The sequence below is a fragment of the Salvelinus alpinus genome, chromosome 13 (assembly GCF_045679555.1).
Source record: "Salvelinus alpinus chromosome 13, SLU_Salpinus.1, whole genome shotgun sequence".
Lineage (NCBI taxonomy): Eukaryota > Metazoa > Chordata > Actinopteri > Salmoniformes > Salmonidae > Salvelinus > Salvelinus alpinus.
The window spans coordinates 9,673,396-9,700,254 of NC_092098.1; the positions used below are offsets into that span (position 1 = coordinate 9,673,396).

Consider the following 26,859-nt stretch of genomic DNA (forward strand, 5'->3'; position numbering starts at 1 on the left):
GCAAGATATGTAAACGTCATTGTTAAAGTGGCATTAATAAAGTGACTAGTGATCCATTTGTTAGAGTGACTAATGATTTCAAGTCTGTATGTAGGCAGCAGCCTTTCTGTGTTAGTGATGGCTGTTTAACAGTCTGATGGCCTTGAGATATAAGCTATTTTTCAGTCTCTCGGTCCCAGCTTTGATGCACCTGTACTGACATCCCCTTTTTGGATGGTAGCGGGGTGAACAGGCAGTGGCTCGGTGGTTGTTGTCCTTGATGATCTTTTTGGCATTCCAAAGGACTGATGGTTTGCTAAACTAGCAAGTCTGTTTGATAAAAAAACAAACATTTTAGTCATTTGGCAGACACTCTTATCAAGAGCGACTTACAGGAGGAATTAGGCTTCATAAGTACTTGCTTTTACATCGCCATTTTTCTCTATAAGAACAATTATGGGTAGGCCGTCAATGTAAATAAGAATTTGTTCTTAACTGACTTGCCTAGTTAAATTAAGGTTAATTAAATAAAAAAATGAGCCAATATGTAATTTATAGGCCTACAGTTTATTGCATTCAGGGCTGTGGAGTGGGTGAAGTAGAGTGTTGCTGTGTATTTAGACGAGTCCTCCATGAAATAACACCATATGTAGATTCTACTGACGCCACTGAGTATTCCCAACCCCACTTTTACGTTGACACATAGTATATTTTTTTCTCTATAAGCCAATAGATATTTCATATACAATGTATTGCATTGGGGACATTTATTTAACTTTGAAAAAATAAAACTATAAAAAAAACATTTAATGCAAATGTCACTTAAATATTAATCATAGTTCATGTTTAGACAATTATTTTTTAAATATCATGAATAAATACATGTTCATGTATTTACGTGGGGGACTTTTATTATGAACATTTTCTAAATTCCGTGATAGGGAAGTACTTTTTTTTTGTCACTGACGAGACGCTGGTAGAAGGATTAGTTACACATATCTTTGTCCAGACTGTAACGTTAGCCACCTAATTTTACGAAATACCTGAAAGGGGACTTCTTAAAAGGTTTGTTTTGCAGCATTCACCATTTGTATTTCATGTGGTAGTTGAACTGGATGCATAAACTTTCACCCCAAAACTATCTTTCTAGAAAGCTATGGTTAGCTTCTTCTTGTTAGCTAGCTTCCTAGCTGTGGGCGGCTAGGCAGCATTCTTCAGCGGTGCGTGCTGCTAGCTAACAATAATGCACTAACGTTATAGCTACATGGTACATACTTAATAGCTAATTTTTATTCATCAGGGGTGAGGAGATATTGGGCTTCGTTTTTCAGAGCTAAAGATGCGTAGTTAGCTAGTTAATAGCAACTGGCTGTTATTGTGCGGAGGCCTTCTGCGAAGGCCCATTCGATGTAGCTAACGTTAGCTTGCATCTACGTTGTTCTGGGCTGGTAAACATATTATTCTTTCTGTGATGGACATCAATTGACATCTAGTTAGCTATTGAATGATTAAAGATGGTAGTATTTCAGATACACAGTCGTCGAAGGAGACTTCCTTCCCACGGCTCTTCATTAGGGCCTACACTTTATACCAGGCTGTATCACGGTTTGGCCGGGGTAGGCCGTCATTGTAAATAATAATTTGTTCTTATCTGACTTGCCTAGTAAACGGTTAGATAAAAATAATACAAAAAAATATAATAATAATATTAATACAAAAACGAAAAAAAACAACCATTGATTTAGACATCAAATGTTATTTGTCACGTGCGCCGAATACAACAGGTGTGTAGACCTTACCGTGAAATGCTTACTTACAAGCCGTTAGCCAACCATGCAGTTCAAGAAATAGAGTTAAGAAAATATTTACTAAGTAAAGTAAAAAGTAACTCGCTACCGTTACTGAGTCAATGTGCGGGATTACAGTTTGGTCGAGGTAGTTTGTACATGTAGGTTGGGGTAAGTGACTGCATAAATAATAAAAAGCGAGTAGCAACAGTGTAAAAACAAAGGGTGGCGGGGTCAATGTAAATAGTCCGGCTGGCCATTTGATTAATTGTTCAGTAGTCTTATAGCTTGGTGGTAGCAGCTGATAAGGAGCCTTTTGAACATAGACTTAGTGCTCCATTACCGCTTGCCGTGTGGTAGCGAAGAGAACAGTCTTTGACCTGGGTGACTGGAGTCTTTGACACTTTTTTGGGGCCCTTCCTCTGACACTGCCTACTATATAGGTTGCCTTAGACATGTTCATATGTTACAACATCAGTTGAAATGACTGAACACCATTTTCCCCCAATTTCAGAATAAACTTCTCTGTGCCCTGACGGTTTGAGGATGGAGGACAGTGAGGGTCACAGCTCTGCACACAAAGGATCTGGTGATGGTGCGACGAGCACTATGAACTTATATGCCACTCTGGGGCTCTCTCCAGAAGACGTGGATGCTCTGGCCCAGATTCCAGAGAATGAGATCAGTGTGGAGACGTTGCCTTATCTGATAATGAAACTGAAGGCCAATCGAGCCAAGCAAGAGGAGCAGGGACAGGCCTCCCCAAAGGGAGACAGCTGTCAGGAGGATACAGATGATGGAGACCTTAGCAAACAGGACAGTCCCCCTGCTGTCCCTCGCAGGTCAAACAGCCACTGTGACACTGATTATAGGAGAGCGGAGATTCACAGTCGACCAGAGCGGACTGAGGCAAGGAGAGGTTCCCGTCACACTAGGCCCTCAATGGAAAAACCATCCGACAGCCAGCAAAAGATTCCTTTCTCCTATCAAGTGGACGATTTTCATGGAGTTGTGCCCAAGGTTTACCCACACACATGCTCTCTATGCTTATGCATGTTGAATTCTAATAAGGTAAGCTTTGTTATATTTCAAAACTCTTGCTGTTGGACTGTTATTCTATATCATTTTAATCAGAACACTCAACCTTCCATGATGGCATTTAGCTTAATATGGGTTTGTTTTTTTCACAGACATGGAAGGAACATCTCAATGGATTACGACATGCGGAGGGATGTCAAGATCTCTCGCGTCTGTAAGTGTTTTCATGCAAAGTAAAACATTTAGATAATGGACTATTACAGGTCACAAAATAAATTGAGATATTTTCTATAACATGGTTTTATTTAAATTTGTTTTGTCTTTTCTGTTTGTTTTTTTACAGATATCCAGATTGGAAAAAACAAGATCCCCGGAAGGAAATGTTAGGGAAAACATGAAATTAAGCTTTATGTTGAAAACAGGCATGTCATGATGTAAAACCATTAGCTGTTCCTCTTCTTACTTAGCACTGTTTACGTTGTCTTCCAGGTCCAACTCCATTCCAAGTAGAGATGCTATTTCAACCGCCCAGAAGTCTGCATCAGAAAGACACTATTTGAAGCCCAGGGTAATGATGCTCCTTTTGTGACAATATTTTCTTATAAATAGAGCATTTTTAATTCACTTATGTTTATTTGCTTAAAGCTGCATGCTTGAATGTATTTCTATTTTGCTTCAGGCTGGCACGAAGGTGGTGGTCACAAAATTTCCCCATGGCTCTGTTTGTGTTGAAGACTTGATGACTTTGGCTAAGCCATTCGGCACGGTTGTAAAACATCTGGTGTTCCCCTGCAAGGTAAGTTACACAAATTGATAAGAAAAACCGAGTAATAAACACTAAACTCTTAAACATGCACTATGCAGAAATTGCTCCGCCATTTCCTGGTTGCTAAAATTAATAGTTCACCTAATTTCAGTGTATGTGACAAAACAATTTAGTATAGTGTAGAGAATCATTGTACCATCTAAACCTCTGTGAAACATTTATTTTCAATAACCAAAAATATTTGCTGTTCTAATACCCATACTAACCTACTGTATGCTACATACTTAATGAGTGTATATACTATTTGTTCATTTTAGTATACTGTAAACGAATGGTATCGTTTCAGTTGAGCGTACTAGCGCTTCGCCTGTCTACTGGAAGTTGATGCTATTGCTATGCAACCTCTTGCTAGCTTGTTCGCATAACAAATGACTAGCTAGACGGTTTACGGTTCCAGGTGTGTTAGTAAATTCAATCTGGAGTGCCAGCGTGCGCTCTGGGCGTTTGTAAATCCAGAGCATTGTCAGATTGTCCTTCGTAAATTCAGAGCGTTTCGCTCTCAGAGGGTTTAGAGCGCACACTAGATGCTCTGGCCGAGGAGTAGGGTTGATCCGTGCGTTCAACGGCAGTCAAGCACCCAAGCTAACTGGCTAACGTTGGCTAGCTACTTCCAGACACATAATGAGAGAGAACCTCAGTCTGACCATTTCACTCACCCAGGCAGAGCTGGGTTAGGCTGCTTTTATGTTATCCAGACCGTTGGTGACTAACTGTGCTGCTGGCAACAATTTAATTACAATTTTTTTTTGCCGACGTTTACTGCCGGGTGTTGAGCGTTCATCAGTTATTCTGCGCTCTGGCACACTCAGACGAGAGTCAAATCAAATTTTCTTTGTCACATGTGCCAAATACAACAGACCTTACAGTGAAATGCTTAATTACAAGCCCTCAACCAACAGTGCTCTGAAATCTCTGTACAGTTTATGACCATTGCAATAAATAATACAAAGTCCACCTTTTTAACATGTAGCATTTCACTATCCCTCGGTTGATGAGAAACTTCACTGGTCATGGTGGCTCTACTACTATTGCTTCTTCCCCGCTACTCGTTCCTTCCAATTTTCTCACCACCTCCAGATAGGATACACGCTGGACACTCCTTACCCGTGCCACCTCATTCTCCTTCACCCTAACAGGATACTTCAAGAATTCAGGCGCATGTTCACCTCCACAGTTTAAGCATTTCCCTTCATCTGGCATACAATATTCTTCCCTTCTGCACACACTTGACACATGACCAAACCTTTTACATTTATGAAACTGAAGGGTCTTGTGCACAAAATCTCTTACAGGGCATCTCATGAATCCTAACTTTATATGAGATAGGAGAGACTCTTCATCAAAGAACAGTAGCATGGATGAAGTCTTTCTTTTCTCCGTCCACCATACAGGTCAGTCGACGTGGACCAACTACCATCGATGTCTTCAGTTATATCCTCTGCCTTTAGTTTTTGCACCACCCCAGAAATAATCACCTTGATAGGCGCCCTGCTACAAAAATCCATGCAGGAAACATTCCACTCCGATATCTTAAAACACGCTTCTTCTTGCGACTCTCACCGACTCCAGACTTTCCTCCAACACATTACAGGTTTTCCTGGAGACGTTAAACGGATTTCCCAAGTAGCATTGATCCAAAACCCTGACTCGGACCAAAAAAACATAGCTTTGCTACTCTTGTTTCCCTTTTTCTTCGCCACTAACCCACTCATTCTTACTTTCTGTACTATTAGCTTCACTCGACTCAAGTTTTCGCCATCTTCAATCCTCAGTCACTCTTCCTTCACCTTTCGCTGCATATTTTCTGCAATTTTCTTCAAATCTGAAAACGTTGTGAAGCCACGGCCATTTTCTGAGGAATTGCATTAACAGCCCTAAAAGCACGGAGAAAGTGTACACTGCTTGTATACTTTGTATTTTGGCGAAGTTAGTACAACATCCGGGTACTTTTGGCATACTAACTATATCCATGCTATGACCAATAAGGATACTATATTCTCAATTCATGTCACAAATAGTGCGGTTAGTATGAGTTTTCGAAGCACAGCTATTGTCTTTTCAGCTATTTGAAGCTGGTGTACAAAACCGAAGGTTAAAGAGGAAACTTAGAACATTTCTATGCTTCCTCTGTTTATGTGGCCTATATCTACTGCTTCTTCGACTTGCTTTCAATGAGAATGACAGCGATATTTCTAATTTCTATGTGAATTTGGTCGGGTCGCCCAAAAAGTTTCATGTTGCAGCTTTAATATTCTCTCTCTCAAAATCTGTAGTTGAATGTCTTGGATGATTCACTGTTGTATTTTTTTGTTACAGGGATTCCTGGAGTTTGATTCTCACAAAGAGGCAGTCAATATGGTGAATCACTTCAGTGAAAAGCAAGCTTTCGTGAAGGGATATAAGTTGAATCTGTACTTGTCACCTATGGTGTGCAGTATTCATGTAAGTGCAGCTGCCTCTTAAAAGTTTGAGATTCTGTGTTCTTAATCACAGAGATCGCAGTATGAGCTTGTTTTTTCTTTTAGCCGCCAAGGTTGGATGAACCAACAGAAAAACGTCCGACCAAACAAGCTACCAATACAGTGGTTTGTTTTTCCCGCCTACCTCCTGGGAAGGAAAGAGAACCAGAGATTCTCGATCTCGCCAAGATGTTTGGGGATGTGCGGCATTCAACATTTTCAAGTGATCAGGTAAGGTTCGAGCAATATGGAATTGAAGTGTGATCAATCAAATTCTGCAAGTCTCTGGTGATTTCAAATAGAAAACAATTATTAAAACAATTTACTCCAAAACCTTCATTATGCAGCACCATATTTAGCTTTGTCTAATGCATTCTCCCTTATTCATCTGCAGGCCCTGATTGAGATGGTAGATTGGAAGGATGCTGACATTATGGTGAAGTACTACCACTCCAACCCCCTCAAGATCAATGGAAAGAGTGTCAAAGTATACTTGTCACTGAAACGCCTGAGGTAAGTAAGAGTCCTTCAACTGGGGCTATTGCGGCCCGACCAATTTTCCTGTGGGACTCATCAGGAAGTATGTCTCAGGGAAGTTTACCTCAATGGTTTTTGCCTTGTAGAGAAAGTCCTGACTCCACCACATCCAGAAGAGCAGATTCCAGTAAAGGCCGCAGCAGCAGACACAAGAGCGAGGAGACTAGCAAGACCTCAAACTCCACGAACAAAGAGAAACCCAGTACAGGCAAACAACCTGCTGAGAAAGTGATGGAACAAGGAGAAGGTCAACAAAGCACCTCAGAGGTCAAGGAAGTGGTCAAGCAGGACATCGAGGAGGTGGTCAAGGAGGAGGACATTGATTTGGAAAACAAAGATCTGGACGAAGAGATTATCCAGGTGGAAGCTAAACAAAGCTTATTAGATGACGAGGTTGGTGCTGGTGTTGATACTAAAGACCCTGCTCCTTCCAAAAGTGCCTCTCTGGTGGTTGATTCTAAAGATAAGGGGGAACCCGAAATCTCAGAACTATTGGCAGACGATACCTTGGAGGATTCTGACATCAAGGCTGCCGATGATCCAGCTCTGTGTGATGCTGACGTCTCAATGGAGAACATGATGGAACAGGAGAGCTTTCAAGAAGATGTAAGAAATTCTTGTCATTCATATTTGTGACCGGAACCAACAAAAGGCTTATTGTTCCCAGAATTGAAAATAAGTTTGTCAAGTAACCAAGATGTGGGTTCCTAGCAATGGCTTCTTAAAGCATGTATGCTTCAACTCTTCAACTTGGTTGAAGTTCTGGGAGCATTCCTGAGAATAGTTTGGTTGAGTGAGATCCTCCACTGATCAGTTGAAACAGATGTGGCCATCTATTGCCTAGAACCACTGAAATCTGGCTGAAGTTTCAGTGGCAAATAAAATGTATCTGACACTTCAGATTGAACCTCGTCAATATAGACAAACAGTCAAGATGTTTTCTGTGACTCATGTCAGCAATGCCCGGTTTGACTCATGGCTTGTTGGAATATTGAGTTTGCTTGGTACCATAGCACGCTATTTACAGTGCCATCAGAAAGTATTCATACACCTTGAACTATTCCACATTTTGTTGTTACAGCCTGAATTAAACATTTATTACAGTCTCACCCATCTACACAAAATAAGCATTATGACAAAGTGAAAACCTGTTTTTAGAAATGTTTGCAAATTTATTTAAAAATTAAATACAGATATCTAATTTACATAAGTATTCACACCCCTGAGTCAATATGTTAGAATCACCTTTTGGTTAAGTCGCTCAGATTTTCACACCTGGATTGTACAATATTGGCACATAATTATTTACGCTCTGGCAAGTCGGTTGTTGATCATGGCTAGACAGACATTTTCAAGACTTGCTATAGATTTTCAAGCAGATTTAAGTAAAAACTGTAACTAGGCCACTCAGGAACATTACATTTTGTCTTGGTAAGCAACTCCAGTGTAGATTTGGCCTTGTGTTTTAGGGTATTGTCCTGCTGAAAGGTGATTTTCGGATTTTCGTCTCCCAGTGTTTGTTGGAAAGCAGACTGAACCAGGTTTTCCTCTTGGATTTGGCATGTGCTTAGCTCTAAGCAGTGCCTTTTTATCCTTAAAACTCCCTAGACCTTGACAAGGATACTCATAACATGATGCCTCCACCACCATGCTTGAAAATATGACGTAGTCCTCAGTTAATTTCTTTGCCTTATTGCAAACAGGATGAATGTTTTGGAATATTTTTATTCTGTACAGGCTTCCTTATTTTCACTCTGCCATTTAGGTTAGTATTGTGAAGTAACTACAATGTTGTTGATCCATCCTCAGTTGTCTCCTATCACAGCCATTAAACACTAACTGTTTTAGTCACCATTGGCCTCATGGTGAAATCCCTGAGCTATTTCCTTCCACTGAGTTGGACTGGGTGTATTGATACGCAAGTGTAATAACTTCACCATGCTCAAAGGGATATTCAATGTCCAGATTTTTTTTCTTTTTTTACCCACCTACCAATTGGTGCCTTTATTTGTGCGGCATTGGATGACATCCCTGGTCTTTGTTTGAAATTCACTGCTCGACTGAGGGACCTTACAATTATCTTTATGTGTGGCGTACAGAGATGGGGTAGTCATTAAAAAAAGAGTCCATGCAACTTATGTGACATGTTAAGCACAATTTTACTTCTGAACTTTAGGCTTGCCATAACAAAAAGGTTGAATACTTATTGGACACAAGACATTTCAGCTTTTAAAATGTTTTATTTGTAAAAATGTCTAAAACCATAATTTCACTTTGACATGGGGTATTGTGTGTAGGCCAGTGACACACAATCTAAATGTAATCCATTTAAAATTCAGGCTAACACAACAATGTGGAAAAAGTCTAGGGGTGTAAATAGTTTCTGAAGGCACTGTATGTAGGCTATATGATGTGCTCAGGGGTTATTAATTCCATCAGTTTTATGAGTGCCCTACAAATCAGATGGAGATCAGCTTTGAAGGATCTCCTTATGTTTCATGGTTGAATAGCAAAGGTTATAGAACCATCTCTGTACAAGCTCCAATTGTTTCCAGAAAACCTAGACTGACAGTAGTAATCCAGAACAGGCACTTAATCGCTCAAAAGTCAGCCAAACATTGTTGAACTGCATTGTTGGTTAAGGGATTGTAAGTAAGCATTTCATGGTTAGGTCTACACCTGTTGTGTTCTGCACATGTGAGAAAGTACAATTATATTTGATCAGACATGCTTATCTGTTCAGCCCTAGCATGGTTAAAACCTGGACTGACCAAGAGGTTTGAATAACTTTGGACATTTAAGCTGTCAATGTCAATTGTAATAGTGCAGCCACAGAGTTCACTTCCTAGCTTTGTGACATGGATCTTTATCATACTTCAGTACTATTGAATACAGTTTTGCATACTTTTATGTTCATTGTTTGAAATGCTTTTGAGTTTCCAATTGCAACCTCACAAATATTTGTTATGGTTTTGGTGCAGCACTGTGGACCTTGAAACTCAAATTCTTTAACTTATTGATGTTGTGGACTTATTTCCAACAGGACAATATGGATGACATGGATTTCCCTGAGAATATGGATGACTTCGTTACATTGGATGAACTTGACGACAGTACTGGAGGGGACACATCGCTGGGTAAGCAATGAATGATGCAAAACATTCTTACTTGGCAGCAATGGACAAAAACAATTATTACAGTTTAGCCTGTGTAGATAATCTCCAGATAATTTATAGTAATAATTACTTTTTGTTTTTATTTGCAGAGTCAAAGGATGCTTCATGGGTGGGTATTCCTCCATACCGAGTAGTTGGAATGTGTCAAACGTGTAGAAAGTTGTTTTTATTGATAGTTGGTTAAAATTGTTTTCTACAGGATGGAAAAGTTGTCCAAATTAGCCCAATTAGAAAGGGCTATGGCAATGTGGAGGTGGCCCTATTGAAACTGGCAGAGCGAGCAAACGTGAAAGTTGTAAACCATTCCATATCCTTCCTCAGACAGGAGGTATGTTCATAATTATGTTACTTGCAGATATGTTATTTGGGGTGTATTTTATTTTGTATGGTACTTATCTAGGTTTCTTCATGTGATGGAAATAATGTTGTCATAGCAACAGTGGTGAATAATTTGACATTCATGTAGTTCGGCATACAGGAAGAAGTTTATTTACTCAACACCTGATTTGTGCAAATCTTTGCTGTCTGTTTTTATGACATTGAGCTTTTTCTATATTTTCAGGCATGGTTAGAGCTTGAAACTACCGAGGAAGTATGTGAAATGGTGAAATTCTACAAAGGAAAAGGACAGTTGTTGAGGAAACATGTCAATATTAGCATGTGCTTTTCACGGAAAGAGTTGGAGGTGGGTTTGGTGTCTGCTAAATGGTGTAGTATCTATGTTGTACGCGTTATGCATCTGATGAAAGAATTGAGTTGCAGTGCATTCATAAAGTATTCAAACTTTATTGACTTTTTCCAGATTTTGTTATGTTACAGCCTTATACTAAATTGATTCAATTGGTTTTTTCCCCCCTCATGTACAACACACAATACCCCATAATGACAAAGCAAAAACTGTTTTTTAGATTTTTTAAAACGAATTTATTAAACAAAAAAAAGAGGTCACATTTACTTATCTATTCAAACCCTTTACTCAGTACTTGGTTGAAGCACCATTGGCAGTGATTATAGCCTCAAATCTTCTTGGCACACCTGTATTTGGGGAGTTTCTCCCATTCTCCTCATCAGATCCTCTCAAGCTCTGTCAGGTTGTACTTGGCCCGAAGCCACTCCTGCGTTGTCTTGGCTGTGTGCTTAGGGTCGTTGTCTTGTTGGAAGGTGAACCTTCACCCCAGTCTGAGGTCCTGAGCACTCTGGAGCAGGTTTTCATCAAGTCTCTCTCTGTACTTTGCTCCGTTAATTTTTCCCTCGGTCGTGACTAGTCTCCCAGTCCCTGCCGCTGAAAAACATCCCCCTTGCATGAAGCTACCACCACCATGCTTCACCGTAGGGATGGTGCCAGATTTCCTCCAGACGTGACGTTTGGCATTCAGGCCAGAGTTTAATCTTGGTTTCATCTGGACTGAGAATCATTTAGGTGCTTTTTTGCAAACCATGCGGCCTCTCGTGTGCCTTTTTCTGAGGAGTGGCTTCCGTCTGGCCACTCTACCATAACGGCATGATTGGTGGAGTGGTGCAGAGATGTTTGTCCTTCTGGAAGGTTCTCCCATCTCCACAGAGGTCTTGGTCACCTCCCTGACCAAGGCCCTGCTCCCCCGATTGCTCAGTTTGGCTGGGCGGCCAGCTCTAGGGAAGAGTCTTGGTGGTTCCAAACTTCTTCCATTGAAGAATGGTTGAGGCCACTGTGTTCTTGGGGACCTTCAATTCTGCAGAAATGTTTTGGTACACTTGTCCAGATCTGTGCGTTGACACAATCCTGTCTCGGAGCTCTACAGACAATTCCTTCAACCTCAGCTTGGTTTTTGCTCTGATATGCGCTGTCAACTGTGGGACCTTATATAGACCGGTGAGTGCCTTTCCAAATCATGTCCAATCAATGGAATCCACCTGTGGTAAATTCAAATCAAGTTGAATAAACATCTCAAGGATGATCAATGGAAACAGGATGCACCTGAGATCAGATTTGCGTCTCATAGCAAAGGGTCTGAATACTTAAGTAAAAGTATTTCAGTTTATATTTAATAAAATTGCAAACATTTCTAAATCTGTTTTCGCTTTGTCATTATGGGGTGATGTGTATAGATAGATTGAGGGGGGGGAAATATTGAATACATTTTAGAGTAAGGCTGTAACATAACAAAATGTGGAAAGTAAAGTGGTCTGAATACTTGCCAAATGCACTGTATTATAAACTCAACTACAGACCTGGTCAATATGTGTAATGTGATTTTGTTTCTGTCAATATAGAGTCCTAGTGGGAGATCCATCTACATTTGTATGCTTCCACTCCAGAAGTACTCGGACGTCTCTCTTTTACGACTTGCCCAGCCTTTCGGGAAAATCACTGGCTATAATTTGAACTGGCGTCATGGAAAGGTAAAGTTTCACCTGCCCCTTTTGTTTTTCTATTAATAAAGGACTTTCACATGGATGTTTTCTTTCTTTCAGTGTTATATCCAGTTGGAGAGTGTGGAAGCTGCTCAGAAAATGGTGAAGTACTTCCAACGTCCACACAAGTTCTATGGGACCCTGTTAAGGGTCAGTTTGTGCAAAAAGGGAGACTCCCTAATATACTGGTAAATAATTTTAATGACCCTAAGCATATGCAGTAGAGTAGATGATGGAAATGATAGTTAGACTAAATGGAATTTGAAGACTGGATACTAGCATTATGTCCACTGCCAGTTCAATTGATTGGAATTTATTGGAAGAATATACAGCCAAAGAATAATCTGATAAAGAATGTTGTGATCTATGGTTCAACTGGACTGTATGAGGGCTGTATCTAAGTACACTTTCATGATATAGTACTCCATGACATATTCTGTTCTCCTGATACAGGAAGCCTCCAGTCAAATATGAGCTGTGGTTGGCCAGTCAGAAAGACAGAAGATCAAGAGATCATCATGGAGATGAAAAGACTAATGGCCAGTCAACCAAAAGCCCCTATCCAGAGGTGAAAGATGGTTATTGCTGTGTTTTTGTTTCCTTAATTTAAAAAAGGTGAAATATTGCCTTGTTAGTTAAATGCTTGCTGAATATTTATGTATTTAATTTTGGCATGTCTGTGAATAATCCTTTTACAGTTACTGGTTAGTCAAGAAGTAATCAGTTATTGCACTTCACACAGGGAAGAGTGCTGATATTTATTCGTGTTGGTCTCTCAGGCTAAGTAGAACAAATGAGTAAAAGACATGATTGTGTTTGTATGGCCAGGATGTCCAGAGTCCTGTGTCTGACAGTGAGGGGGTCTGTGGGGACCCTGAGGGTGAGGTAGCCAGTGGTGTGGAAGCTATCCCAGAGGGAGAGAAGAAGGAGGAGGAGGATGAGGAGAAGAAGAAGCAGGAGGAACCTCTGGGTCCTTATCAACCTGACAACCCTGTTGGTAAGATGCTAGAGAAACTGACTTCTGTTTGTGTGGCTGCCTATTTTTATTATCAGGTGTGACAGGGATCTGCTAAAGAGCTTTTAGTGCCATATTGCAATAACAACCCTTTTTCTCTCCTTTTACTTGCAGGGTTAGACTATCTGGTGCCAAGGACTGGATTCTTCTGCAAGCTGTGCAACATCTTCTACAACAATGAGGAAACAGCCAAATCAGTCCACTGTAGCAGTGAGGAACATTATCTGAACCTTAAGGTACTTCTCAACTATGACGAGTCAGTCTTATGAGTCATTCTTTGTGGTGTGGCGTTTTTGAAAATTTATTTATTTATTTTTTAATTCACCTTGGAGGCCAGAATACATTCCCAAATGTTTCACTGTTAAGTGTCAAATATTCATCAATTTCAAGGGAAACCTTGTTTATTTAAAGCTAGTATCACCTATGCTTGTGGAATCTCAACCAATTGGAAAGATGAGACTTGGGGATCTGTTTTAGCTGTTCTTGGTAATAGGTTAACATAGATAATGCATTGAAAATGTACACTGATTTTCTTTTCTTTCAGAGAAAGATGGATAAAGAAACAGACCTTGTCTGATTGAGAGGATTGTCGTCCCCTTGTAGTCTTCCCAGAGGAAGGCCGTTTTAGTATAAACATTTCTGTCCAATTTGTTTAACATTCCAGTCTTTTTTGTTACTGTTAACATTGTTACCCATTTGAAATTAATTAATGCAGCCAATTATGAAATGTAGTCCCATTCTGTGGTTTGGAATAGTACCTGGATAAAGTTTCCTCTTATTGAATAAACAAATGTTGGACTTGTTCTTTGACTTCTGCCATTACTTTTGTCACCTCTTATGGCTAACATTTACTCTGAAACTACTGCACTTAACATACTTGACAGAGGCCTATGGTTGTTTATGGTCAACTGTCATTTATCAAGGACATGTGGACAGGATTAGCTTGAACTACATCCCATAATCCAGAGAACCATCTGGTGCTTGACTGTGACAGCAGAGCTGGCTAAGAAGATTCACCCCGTCTGTAGCAAGGAGCAGCACATCGCTTGAGGAAAGGACAAATGAGGGAGATTGGCTTAAATCTTCCATGTTTTAGACTGAACAAACAGGCCTAGATGCTTCCGATAGGGGATAGTTCAGTGAATGTATTCCATAACATTTTACATTTCACACAAACTCGAGGCTATAAAAATTGTTGCGCACTTTATATTCAAGCTACCACTGTTTTGGAACACTGCCTTCATGGTAATGTTATGAAAGCTTGAATCAGGTTATGTAGACAGTGTAATTAGTGCAACCAATGACAATAGTCAAGGGGTGTGTCATGTTATTAGAGGGATGAGAATGAAAAAAAAATAGTTTACAGGATGTTGAATATATTAGGCTATCAAATTGCAACATAAGTAGATATTTTACATAGTATTAGCATCAACATGATTTAATTACATATACACATTTTATATTTTGGTTCAACCGTAAAGCACAATATGCAGAAAGAATCTAGTAATCCTATAAATATTCTAGTAATTACTATAGAAATCTGCACTATCATTTAGGATTGTTATGTCCAGCGGGTAATACACTCCTGTCCCCCGTGGACCGGCTCGCACATAAAGCATCCTCCATTCAGGCTGCAAAGGCATAATTTCCCTCCTTAATAATGGCAGGGGGGGAAAAACAGGGTAAATGTGTACTTCTTAATAAAACACCATTAGCCACCCCCATTTTTGGATAAGGGTGTGAAACATCCCAAATTGTCAGAAAATTGGAAAAATGGTGGTGGAAAAAGGTTTTATTAAGACAGTACACATCTTTCCAGTTTTTTCTCAGACGGCACGCCAGCCCGGCGGTATTTTAGTTGTTGGCTTGAGCACACGCGCAAAGACCAGAGTGTGCACATTTGCTCGATAATGCAATTTATTTTAGGACAAAATGATCAGTAGCCTAGAGTTAAAAATGCGATGGAAATCCATTTACTTGTATTTTTTATTCGGTACATGGAAATTTAAATTTTATGCGCACGGCTTTTTATTCGCAACAAATCAATTTGATGGAAATACATCTCTGATGTGTAAATGCGCATGTTTTTAATGCAGATTTTTTAGTATTTGCTTGGAAATCTGTCGCCAATTAGATGGAAACCTAGCTATAGAGAACAAGTGGTGGGGTTGTGCTGTTATTCAAAAACATTTCCCAATGTTGACAGGTCTGCTATTTGTATGTTGAAATGCATCTGTGTAGGCTACATTTTGTTGTTGGTGACCCTGCATGCAGAAAACACTATCTTTAAACTATAACAAAGGTTTTGAACTTGGTCTTACAGCAGATGGCAGAGACTCGTGTGGGACATTGTTGAGGTTTTGCTTCATGGTCCTTAAAGGCATTGGCCTTCTTGCTGGTAAGTGAGGCTAAAGAGTGTCCCCATCAATTCCAACACCTTTTGGAGGGGGGTTCTTAGCTAAGCCTTGCACAGAAAGATTTTTGGAATTTTGATTTTTGAGCCCTCTTCCAGTTCAACCTATAGAAAACACATAAGTTTATCATACATCATTAGTTTAGGCATGTGGTCACTTTTCCAATAATGAGGAGATATGTAGCCTTGTTAATGTTATTAAACATGTGTTTACATTATTCACAATGCACCTATTCACAGTTGGCTAGTTAATACAAAATAATGGAAATGGGGGGGAAAGGATAAGGAATAGGTCAATCTGTTCAGATGTACTCAAATCAACTGTGTCTCATGCATTGTGAATGTAAGAATTATATCTGCCATTCACAATACTGTATGCACAACAGGGATGAGGAAATTAAATTGAGTAAGATAGATGACTGATGCTTACCCTTATTCATTGAGGAGCGGTGGAAGTTCTACAAAACATAATTGTTAGTTTTAGTATTAATAACAGTAATTTTCAACAATTCAAAATAGCTACTAAAAACTATTTGTAAATATGTATTAATTATCATCTTATCTCACAAATACACATTTTCATCATGTCATTCTCAACATATCCCTAACAACAGTAAGTTACAATGTTTCCCTTTATTTACACTCTCTGTGTGAACGTTCGTTGGAGTCCTCAGATGACATGACTATGGTAGGCTAGCTTGGTTGGAGCTAACGTTGGACGATGTTAACTTCTATGCTAACAGAGTTTTATAAATTAATTAAACTACGGAAACATCATAAAAACATGACAATAATATCATTAAACTCCGCTTAACTTGGTATTTCACATCATATGCTTTATAACTCGCTCACCGTGAAGATAATGTTTAAAATAATTTGTTTATCTGGTGCTTCTCTCTTCAGTTTTCAGTTGGCTCTCTCATTCAACTTCAATAGGCAGGCAAGCTAGTGTGAGAGCCACTGAGTGAGAGCACGTGAAGTAACCACGTGAAGTAACCACTTCCCACTCTGCGGGAAGAAACAAGCACACCCCTTGACTATACATGATTACAAATAGCAGATTAGGTTACCATATATCTCACATTCTCTAACATTTCTGATTGGCAACACAGGGAACCCAAACATGAGCACTTAAAAATATATATATATTAACACAGAAAGTATTACCCCTTTTTCACAGCAACTATTTTCTTTTTTATTTGATGTTACAGACAAACTAGGACCAACAATAGTAGCCTAATGCCTCTGACTTTGTATAGCACAATATTGGATCACTCCAATATGGTATCATTCTGCTCGGCAGGATACATTTAGTCCTGTGTACCGGGTAGTGCTGCGGGTGTCCCCCTTAAATAGCTGCCGCCCTAGTACTCTCACCGTTTCCTATTTTCAGCTCATTTCAGAAGATTAGCTGGGGGGGATGTTTTTCAGCAGCTAGGACTGTGAGACTAGTCAGAATTGAGGGAAAGATGAACGGAGCAAAGTACAGAGAGATCCTTGATGAAAACCTGCTCCAGAGCGCTCAGGACCTCAGATTGGGATGAGAAGGTTGGCAGTAGTATAGAACACATTGTATTGCTAAAATGATATCTGCAGTGGCCGTACGGCATTTACTGTGATACAGCCTCTGCAGAAGTCAGGGCATGTACACTTGCGCTTCGTTGAGCAGAGCAGGACTTCCCGCCCCCACCTACCGTCAACCAATCATGTCAATGCGGAGCTATGCGGAGACCTCCACATTGTTACAAAATCTGTCCCGTGCATGGCTTTGCGGTATGGAACTCCATTTGACCTCTGCATGCCTACTGCGGCTCAGCAATACTACTCTTCAACCATGTTTTTTCAGATCAAGCATAAATTGGCGTTAAATTGCCCCTCACTATAGCTGCACTTCTCCACATGGCCAGACTTTTAGGGCCGGTGTCAGACAGGGCTTAGATTAAGCCAGGAGTAGGCCTTAATGTGTACTAGTTAAACTAGGACATTTAAGTAGCTTTCATGAACGTGGTTTAAATTTGGCTTAGTTAGTCAGAGACTATGGAGTCCTGGAGTAAGGTAAGTAAGCCTAAATGAGAACACCTGGGTTAAGCCTGATTAGGTTAAGTATGAGCACATGCTGTTGGTCTAATGGTGCTCATAAAACCCCGGGAATGGAATAGAAAACACCATCACTGGTGTGAATCTTGAGACAAAACAATGGCAGAGGCAAAAATAATTTGTTCAAAAAAACTTGAGTATGAAAAAATGAAACAAAAACAAAATTTGTCAAACCATCCAGTTATTGAAAGTAAAAACCATTCTACTGCTACTGAGCAAAAGAAAAAGTGGTTGGGCTGCAATTTGGAGTGATTTAAATGAAAATGTAACCACGAGTACAACAACTTCAGGTGAGTTATCTCCATTATTTTCAGTATTTCACATCCATCATATTCATATTTTTGTGACATCACTTATATTGAATGATATCTGCTTTTTATAGACTGAAAGAACCTTTAAATTGGCTTTAAAAAGAGAGAATGCAGATTTCAGAAGAGAGCGATTTACTACTGCTGGTGGAACACCAAAAAAAGACGAGACTGATGAATTGAGTGACTTGCTGTCTGGAATAATAGAGCACCAGCCACCTCTGGATGGTATACCAGATGATGACCATTTGGACAGTTCAGAAGAAGCACTGAGCACAAATGGTACTTATACGAAATAAAGTAAATTGGTCACTTCCTTTGGTAAATATATTCCACTGTCTGTCAATCTGTATTCTTCCATCGATCTAAGGACCATGTGAGTTTATTTGTGCTTCTGTGTTCTTTTTCCAGAGGAAAGGAATGTGAACAGGTTGGAAGAGCCAGTGCAGAGTGAGTGTACCCACCACATCTGCTATAGCATCCCTGAGATAAGATTCTGCCACCACCTTTCAGCAGAGAACAAAAAAGATGACCGTGCATGAAAAGTTAGCCAGAGAATTTCACGAGCATAAAATGAAATCTGAAGAACATGAAATGAAAATGAGAGTTCTACAGGTTGAACTGGATATGAAGTTGGAAGAGAGCGGTATGATGCAAACTAAATACAGTAATGAGACAATTGTGATTACCAGCCATGGTGAACAATATATGTAAAAAATGTTTTGTCATTTGGATATTCATGAGTGAGTATTTTAATCACCACAAACTACATTTTAAACCAGCCTTGGTTTAGTCACTCATTTCATTTTGCTGCACACTATTTGAATTTTGTACAGAACATGCAAAAATAAGCCATAATGAATAATTCCATATTTAGATGCGTCTCATCTAGTTGAGGTGCTGCAATTTGAAAGCAACTCTGTGTGCCAGTCCCCATTGGTCCTTGCCTGCCTCATCCATGGGCACATCTGCTTGATCCTGATCTTCCATTGGAGGACAGCAATGCTGCTTCAGGTAGTTGTGCAGCACAGCCGTAGCAATGATCACTTTGCAGCATCTTCTTGTCTTGAAAGCAAGTGTATTGTGTAAACTGGAATCGATTTTTCCATACTCCAAACATACGCTTGACCATCCCTCTTGTGCGCATATGAGCTCAGTTGTATCTTTGCGGCTCAGCTGTTGTGGGATTTATGTATGGAGTGAATAAAAAGTTACTCTGACCATATCCACTGTCACCAAGTAGTAGTCCACTATGTTGTCCTCTCTGAAACTAAGCACACAATGAAGAGTTGAGGAAAAATCCTTGAATTGCGAGTTTCACCTTTTGTGAGGGGAAAAATTATGTATTCACCTTATTTGTTGGATATGGAACAATTATTTACTTAACAAACAATAAGATATTTCTCTCCTGCTAATGCTGAGTTTTATGGTGTCCACTCTGGCTTCCTGCAGCTAGTCTGGGTGTTGTGGACATGGGTTTTACTAGAGATAGCTGGAACTGACAATTGATTGACCTGGTGATTTAAAACCTACAGCTGGCATTCCAGTGACAGGATGTGGGGTGGTTGTAACTGGGATAGAGAGGAGTAGAACAAAGGCCTCTGGTTCTTAGACATCTGGGATATTAGGCCAGGTTCGGGAGTTAAGATAACGTCGGGCAAATAAAGACAGGATGAGCCCAAAGTGGCTCATGGTGCCCCCCAATCTATATGGGAAGGGTGAAGCAAGCCATGGTTGAAGCATTTTTAGGTTTGGTATATATGTAACGGATGTGAGATGGCTAGCTAGTTAGCGGTGGTGCGCGCTAATAGCCTTTCAATCGGTGACGTCACTTGCTCTGAGACCTTGAAGTAGTGATTCCCCTTGCTCTGCAAGGGCCGCGGCTTTTGTGGAGCGATGGGTAACGATGCTTCGTGGGTGATTGTTGTTGATGTGTGCAGAGGGTCCCTGGTTCGCGCCCGGGTCGAGGGGACGGACGGAAAGTTAAACTGTTACATATAAATATACAGTATTCTCTGTATGATTCAAGCACTCGGTCCGACAGTCAAAACTGCTGGGCTGATAGCTTCATTATTACATTAATTAATCAATATTAAATAAAGACGATTGTTTGAAGAAGAAATGACCAAGTCTCTCTCAGTACTGAATTTCCACAACACCTTTACAACGGGCAACCATGTTTGAAAACTCTAAATTAGGAGTGCATACTCCCGCAACATTGATGGAAAACCAGTTCTTACGGTTCCTGTACTCCTCAGCACCAGGAGTTGATAGACACTTGATGGGAACATGACATCCATCTACACTTGAAGTTGAAATTTTACATACACCTTAGACAAATACATTTAAACTCAGTTTTTCACAATTCCTGACATTTAATCCTAGTAAAAATTCCCTGTCTTAGGTCAGCTAGGATCACCACTTTATTTTAAGAATGTGAAATGTCATAACAGTAGAGAGTGATTTATTTCAGCTTTTATTTCTTTCATCACATTCCCAGTGGGTCAGAAGTTTACATACACAAGGTCCAGGCACATTAGCAGGACAGTAATATGGTGAATTTTGTCATGATGTATCAGCTAACAAAAACATGCTAATGCAGGGATTTCTAGTGGTGCACATATGAATTATAACAATAGACCCCTTTCTGTGTTTGCAATTATTGCTTTCTGTGTTTGCAATTATTGCTGCACTAGGGCAATATGCACAAGTTGGTGGCGGGGAGTTCTTATAGAACGGCAGCAAAAAAAAGCCTCTATTTACATGTTGCTTATGAGTCTATTTCACACTACCTTTTGATTATAATTTGATTGTAATGCTCGTATGCATGTCCTGCTTGATATAATGGTTGAGTCATCATCACAAATCAACTGCATTACACTTTTAAAAAACACTTACAGCCCAACACCGTGCAGGACGTTTGGCATTTGCCAGAGAACACCAAGATTGGCAAATTCGCCACTGGCGCCCTGTGCTCTTCACAGATGAAAGCAGGTTCACACTGAGCACATGACAGACGTGACAGAGTCTGGAGACGCCGTGGAGAACGTTCTGCTGCCTGCAACATCCTCCAGCATGACCGGTTTGGTGGTGGGTCAGTCATGGTGTGGGGTGGCATTTCTTTGGGGGGCCGCACAGCCCTCAATGTGCTCGCCAGAGGTAGCCTGACTGCCATTAGGTACCGAGATGAGATCCTCAGACCCCTTGTGAGACAATATGCTGGTGCGGTTGGCCCTGGGTTCCTCCTAATGCAAGACAATGCTAGACCTCATGTGGCTGGAGTGTGTCAGCAGTTCCTGCAAGAGGAAGGTATTGATGCTATGGACTGGCCCGCCCGTTCCCCAGACCTGAATCCAATTGAGCACATCTGGGACATCATGTCTCGCTCCATCCACCAACGCCACGTTGCACCACAGACTGTCCAGGAGTTGGCGGATGCTTTAGTCCAGGTCTGGGAGGAGATGCCTCAGGAGACCATCCGCCACCTCATCAGGAGCATGCCCAGGCGTTGTAGGGAGGTCATACAGGCACGTGGAGGCCACACACACTACTGAGCCTCATTTTGATTTGTTTTAAGGACATTACATCAAAGTTGGATCAGCCTGTAGTGTGGTTTTCCACTTTAATTTTGAGTGTGACTCCAAATCCAGACATCCATGGGTTGATACATTTGATTTCCATTGATAATTTTTGTGTGATTTTGTTGTCAGCACATTCAACTATGTAAATAAAAAAGTATTTAATAAGAATATTTAATTCATACAGATCTAGGATGTGTTATTTTAGTGTTCCCTTTATTTTTTTGAGCAGTGTATATTCCTTTCTTATTTTCCACTAACCCTACCACCCTTCCCCTAATTGGAGTAAACTAATGAACAACAACACTTAGGCTTCTACTTCCAGCTTATACATACTATATACATTTCACGCACACAATCTATTTTACAAGTTATATTTTGTTTGTTTTCAGTCCTGTCCTTCCTCTACCCCCAACCTCTCCCATCTATTTCTGATGTCCATCCAGTCCATCCAGTTTCTATTTGCCATATTTTTTTAACTGTGCTGTTTCACAAAAGTTCTGAACCTATATACATTTTCCAGACACAGTATATTTTACATTTGTTATCTTGTTATTATTAGTCCCACTCTTCAGCTCCATTCAACTCCTCCCATCTATCTCTTAACACCATCCATATTGGATTTCTATTTGCCATATATTTTTTGACTGTGCTGTGATGCTTCACAAAAGTTCTGAACCTTTCCATTCTCATAGTTTCTACAGTTTGTAAATTAAAGAAACATTTTTGCTAAAAGTATTATATTATTGATCGATTGACTGTGACTTTTCAAATCACCCACTATTGCTATCTGCAGCGTTAGCTCCAGGTAAATGTTGCAATTCTTCAGCCATTCCTGGACCTGTGACCAAGAACAAGCTAAAATGGACAGTAGCAAAATAAATGATCTAATGACTCTGTTTGCAGCAAAATTTGAGAAGGTTGTATCCCCATATATATATATATATAACATTCTATTGGATGCAAGAATTTTGTATAATAATTTAAATATAAAAATGATATGTTTTGAATCCGGCGTCGTTTAGCGTATCAGTTCATAAATCATGTGCCATGGAATCGGTACATCGAAAATCTCTTCCCAACTATTTTGCAATCTAACTATACCCTATATAGGGCATAGCTGTCAATGTTTTGGTCCTTGAGACACACTGTTTTCACAACTGTGAAAACCCCAGCAGCGTTGCATTTCTTGACAAACATAAACCTATGTGTCAGGCACCTACTACCATACCCCGTTGAAAGGCACCTAAATCTATTGTCTTGCCCTTTCACTATTTGAATGGCACACATACACAATCCATGTCTTAATTGTGTCAAGACTTAAAATCTTTCTTTAACATATCTCCTGTCATCTACACTGATTGAAGTGTACATCAATAAGGGATCATAGCTTCACCTGGATTCATCTTGTAACAACCTAAGCATTATGAAACTTATATTAGATCAAATAAACCTCACATATCAAACTAGCAATAAATGTTTATCTTGACCAAATTCGACACTCATTTCCCCATACAAAACTATTAACTTGCCTAATAATTATTTAACTGGAACAGCTAGCATGCTAAATGTTCCTGTACACTTCCAGTCATTGTGCTTGTGCTAGTTAGCATTGGCTCGTTAAACTACCTCTAACTTCCTTCATACTGGACACAGAGACATACAAATGGTATTCACGATGGTATTCTCTTGTAGCTAGCGATATTGATTTTTTTTTGGTCATATTAAAAAATCCCCAAAAATATTCCACACTCCCAAAAGAATACGCAAACCCCTTGCAGTACCTCCATAGACCTCCAGGGCGCGCGGAAAACTCCATGAGCCAGACGCAGATAGAACAAGGGATTAGCATCACAGCAGCAACATTAGCAACCCGCCAGCAATATTAAGACTTCCGGTTTTCCGATTTTGCCTTCAAAATAAAAGTCTTCGGTGAAAATCTTATTTTGCAGCTTTGGATAGTGGCAATGTTAAAATTATGTTACAAAATTATAGCTACATCACGGAAAAATCTAAACTAAAGAGAATGACTACTTTATATAAGATAAATAATATTATAAGGTGGAGCACATTGCGAAATGGCTGTTTTTAATGTTGTCATTGTATGCTATGACTGGTGCTATGCTTAAAAGTGTTTCTTGGTTCTTACAGATTCTATCACGTTTTAATTTATTTCAAGTTTGGTTGAGATGTATTCCTAGATGATTATATGGACTAGTGGCTTATACACTGAGTATACAAAACATTTAGGACACCTTCCTAATATTGAGTTGCCACCCCCCTTTTGTCCTCAGAACAGCCTCAATTCTTCCGGGCATGGTCTCTACAAGGTGTTGAAAGCGTTCCACAGGGATACTGGCCTAAGTTGACTCCAATGCTTGCCACGGTTGTGTCAAGTTGGCTGGATGTCCTTTGGGTGGTGGACCATTCTTGATACACATGGTAAACTGTTGAGTGTGAAAACCCCAGCACGTTGCAGTTCTTGACACAAACTGGTGCTCCTGGCACCTACTACCATACCCCATTCAAATGCACTTAGTTTTGCCTCTTCATGCTTTAAATGGCACACATACACAATCCATATCTCAATTGTCTCAAGGCTTAAAATCCTTATTTAACCTGTCCCCTCCCCTTTATCTCCAGGAATTGCAGTGGATTTAACAAGTGACATCAATAAGCGATTGTAGCTTTCATCTGGTCAGACTATGTCATGGAAGAGCAAGTGTTCCTAATGTTTTGAACACTCAGTGTATGTCTTGTCCTAGTAGCATCCTAGTGGCTCAAAGCCTCATGTGTCTTGTTCTAGTTCTGTGAAACCATAATGCTATGTGCTGTGCCGAGCAGTTGTCTTACTATCATTCAGTGGTGGAAAAAGTACCAAATTGTCAGTAAAGTAAAGATACCTTAATAAAAAATTACTAAAGTAAAAGTGAAAGTGTGAATAATTTCAAATTCCTTATATTAAGCGAACCAGGCGGCACTATTTTCTTGTTTTTTTTAATTTACGGATAGCCAGGGGCACACTCCAACACTCAGACATAATTTACAAATGAAGCATTTGTGTTTAGTGATTCAGAGGCAAAAGCAATGATCAGTGATGTTCTCTTGATAATTGCCAGAATTTGACAATTTTCTTGTCCTGCTAGCCATTCAAAATGTAACGAGTACTTTTTGGTGTCAGGGAAAATGTATGGAGTAAAAGTACATTATTTTGTTTAGGAATGTAGTGAAGTTAAAGTAAAAGTTTAAATAGTAAAGTACAGATACCCCAAAAAACGTCTTAAGTAGTACTTTCAAGTATTTTTACATAAGGACGAGCTTGCTGCTCGGAAGTTAACCACGGATCTTGACTCCCTCATCGCCTTGACCATCTGCATCGATGGCCGATTGCGGAAACGACAGATGGAGAGGAAATTCGATTTCGCTCGCACGTCCAGGGATTCAACCTCGCCTCCGAGTCATCCCGGAGGTCCCCGACGGTCCCGTTGCCGAGAGCACCCGACGCTTCCCGACCTTCCTCGAGAGTCGCCAAAGACGGCCGAGGCACTGTTTCCCGAGCCTATGCAACTAGGCAGAGTTGGGCTGTCGCCAGCAGAACGGCAACACAGGATCAAGACAAGGAGCTGTCTGTATTGCAGGACTTTTGGTCATTTTGTGTCCTCTTGCCCTGTAAAAGACCAGGCTCACCGGTAGGAGCGAGTACTCTGGTTGGCCATATGGAGAACTTTTCTGCTTCCCTTACTCACACCCCTTTTCATGGCATTGTGCTGTGGGGAAACCAGTCCAAATTTCTCCAGGTCCTCATTGACTCTGGGTACGATGAGTGCTTTTTGGACGCCACACTGGCTTCCGAGCTGAACATCCCCACTCAGCCCCTCTCCATTCCCATAGATGTTAGAGCGCTGGACGGGTGCTCTATAGGTCAGGTCACCCATAACAACCCCCCCATCAACCCACGTATGTCAGGGAATCACAGGGAGACCATTCAATTCCTGCTCATCAAGTCCCCCCAGATTCCCATGGTTTTGGGATTCTCCTTGCTTCAGCGGCACAATCCCCTCATCAACTGGTCTACGGGTGCTATCATGGGCTGGAGTCCATTTTGCCACGGCCATTGTCTGAAGTCGGTGCAACCTGCCCCGGGACATCTTCCTGGGGGGCTCGGAAGTTGCTCCGGACCTCTCCGCCATTCCCGCGGAGTACCAGGACCCTCTAGGAGGTGTTCAGCAAGTCCCGGGCCACTTACCTTCTGCCGCACCTCCCCTATGACTGCGGGATTGACCTTTTCCCTAGCACCACGCCGCGCCGGGGACATCTGTACTCTCTGTCGGAACCAGAGACCAAGGCTATGGAGACCTACATTGGGGACTCCCTAGCTACAGGGTTTATCTGTCTCTCTTCCTCTCCCGCTGGCCCAGGTTTCTTCCTTGTGGAGAAAAAGGACAAGACCCTGCGCCTGTGCATTGACTACTGGGGACTCAATGACATTACTGTGAAGAACCCTTATCCGCTACCAGTCATGTTTTCTCCAAGCTGGATCTACGAAATGCCTACCACCTGGTGCGGATACGAGAGGGGGACGAGTGGAAGGTCGCCTTCGACATGGCCAGTGGCCACTACGAATATCTGGTCATGCCCTTTGGCCAAACCAACGCCCCTGCCATGTTCCAGGCTCTGGTGAATGATGCTCTCCGTGTGATGCTTAACCGGTTCGTCTTCGTCTACATTGATGACATCCTCTTCTTCTTCCGCTCCTCCCAAGAACATGTGCTCCATGTCCAGCGCCTTCTGGAGAACCAGTTGTTTGTTAAAGTGGAAAAGTGTGAACCGGGTGTTCCGGGACCTTAAACACCACTTCATCACTGCTCCTATCCTGGTTCACCCTGACCCTTCCCATCAGTTCGTGGTGGAGGCCGATGCTTCGAATGTCGTAATGGGGGCTGTTCTGTCCCAACGTTCTGCCCTGGACCTTAAGCTGCATCCCTGCGCCTTCCCACCGCCTCAATGCCACGGAGAGGAACTACGATGTGGGGAATCGGGAGCTTCTCGCTGTGAAGAAATTGAGGTGTTGGAGGAATAGATGCACTGGCTAGAAGGGGCGGAACATCCGTTCATTGAGTGGACCAACCACAAAAACCTGGAGTATCTCTGCACAACCAAGCATCTAAATTCCAGGCAAGCGAGATGGACTCTGCTGTTTACCCGGTTCAACTTTTCCCTCTCCTACCGGCCGGGGTCCAAGAACGTCAAGACCA

At 40.9% G+C, this 26,859-nt stretch overlaps 1 protein-coding gene and 2 long non-coding RNA genes across 3 annotated transcripts; 2 read left to right on the forward strand and 1 right to left on the reverse strand.

Moving 5' to 3' along the window:
- The first annotated feature begins 904 nt into the window (after positions 1-904).
- Positions 905-14,011, forward strand: LOC139536976 (matrin-3-like). Its single transcript, XM_071337747.1, has 20 exons — positions 905-1,044; positions 2,281-2,837; positions 2,957-3,018; positions 3,148-3,186; positions 3,294-3,372; positions 3,484-3,600; positions 5,947-6,072; positions 6,156-6,320; positions 6,484-6,602; positions 6,713-7,232; positions 9,670-9,763; positions 9,892-9,911; positions 10,002-10,130; positions 10,365-10,487; positions 12,053-12,181; positions 12,254-12,381; positions 12,647-12,761; positions 13,022-13,190; positions 13,323-13,444; positions 13,753-14,011. The coding sequence occupies exons 2-20, from the start codon at positions 2,313-2,315 to the stop codon at positions 13,783-13,785; spliced, it is 2,814 nt and encodes a 937-aa protein (XP_071193848.1). The 5' UTR covers positions 905-1,044; positions 2,281-2,312; the 3' UTR covers positions 13,786-14,011.
- Positions 13,023-16,601, reverse strand: LOC139536977 (uncharacterized). Its single transcript, XR_011667439.1, has 4 exons — positions 16,474-16,601; positions 16,052-16,079; positions 15,530-15,726; positions 13,023-14,253 (listed from the first exon to the last, which is right to left on the reverse strand). It is a non-coding gene; the product is annotated as an uncharacterized lncRNA (long non-coding RNA).
- Positions 16,602-16,950: 349 nt separating this feature from the next.
- On the forward strand, positions 16,951-20,007 carry LOC139536661 (uncharacterized). Its single transcript, XR_011667371.1, has 3 exons — positions 16,951-18,008; positions 18,101-18,308; positions 18,438-20,007. It is a non-coding gene; the product is annotated as an uncharacterized lncRNA (long non-coding RNA).
- Positions 20,008-26,859: the final 6,852 nt, after the last annotated feature.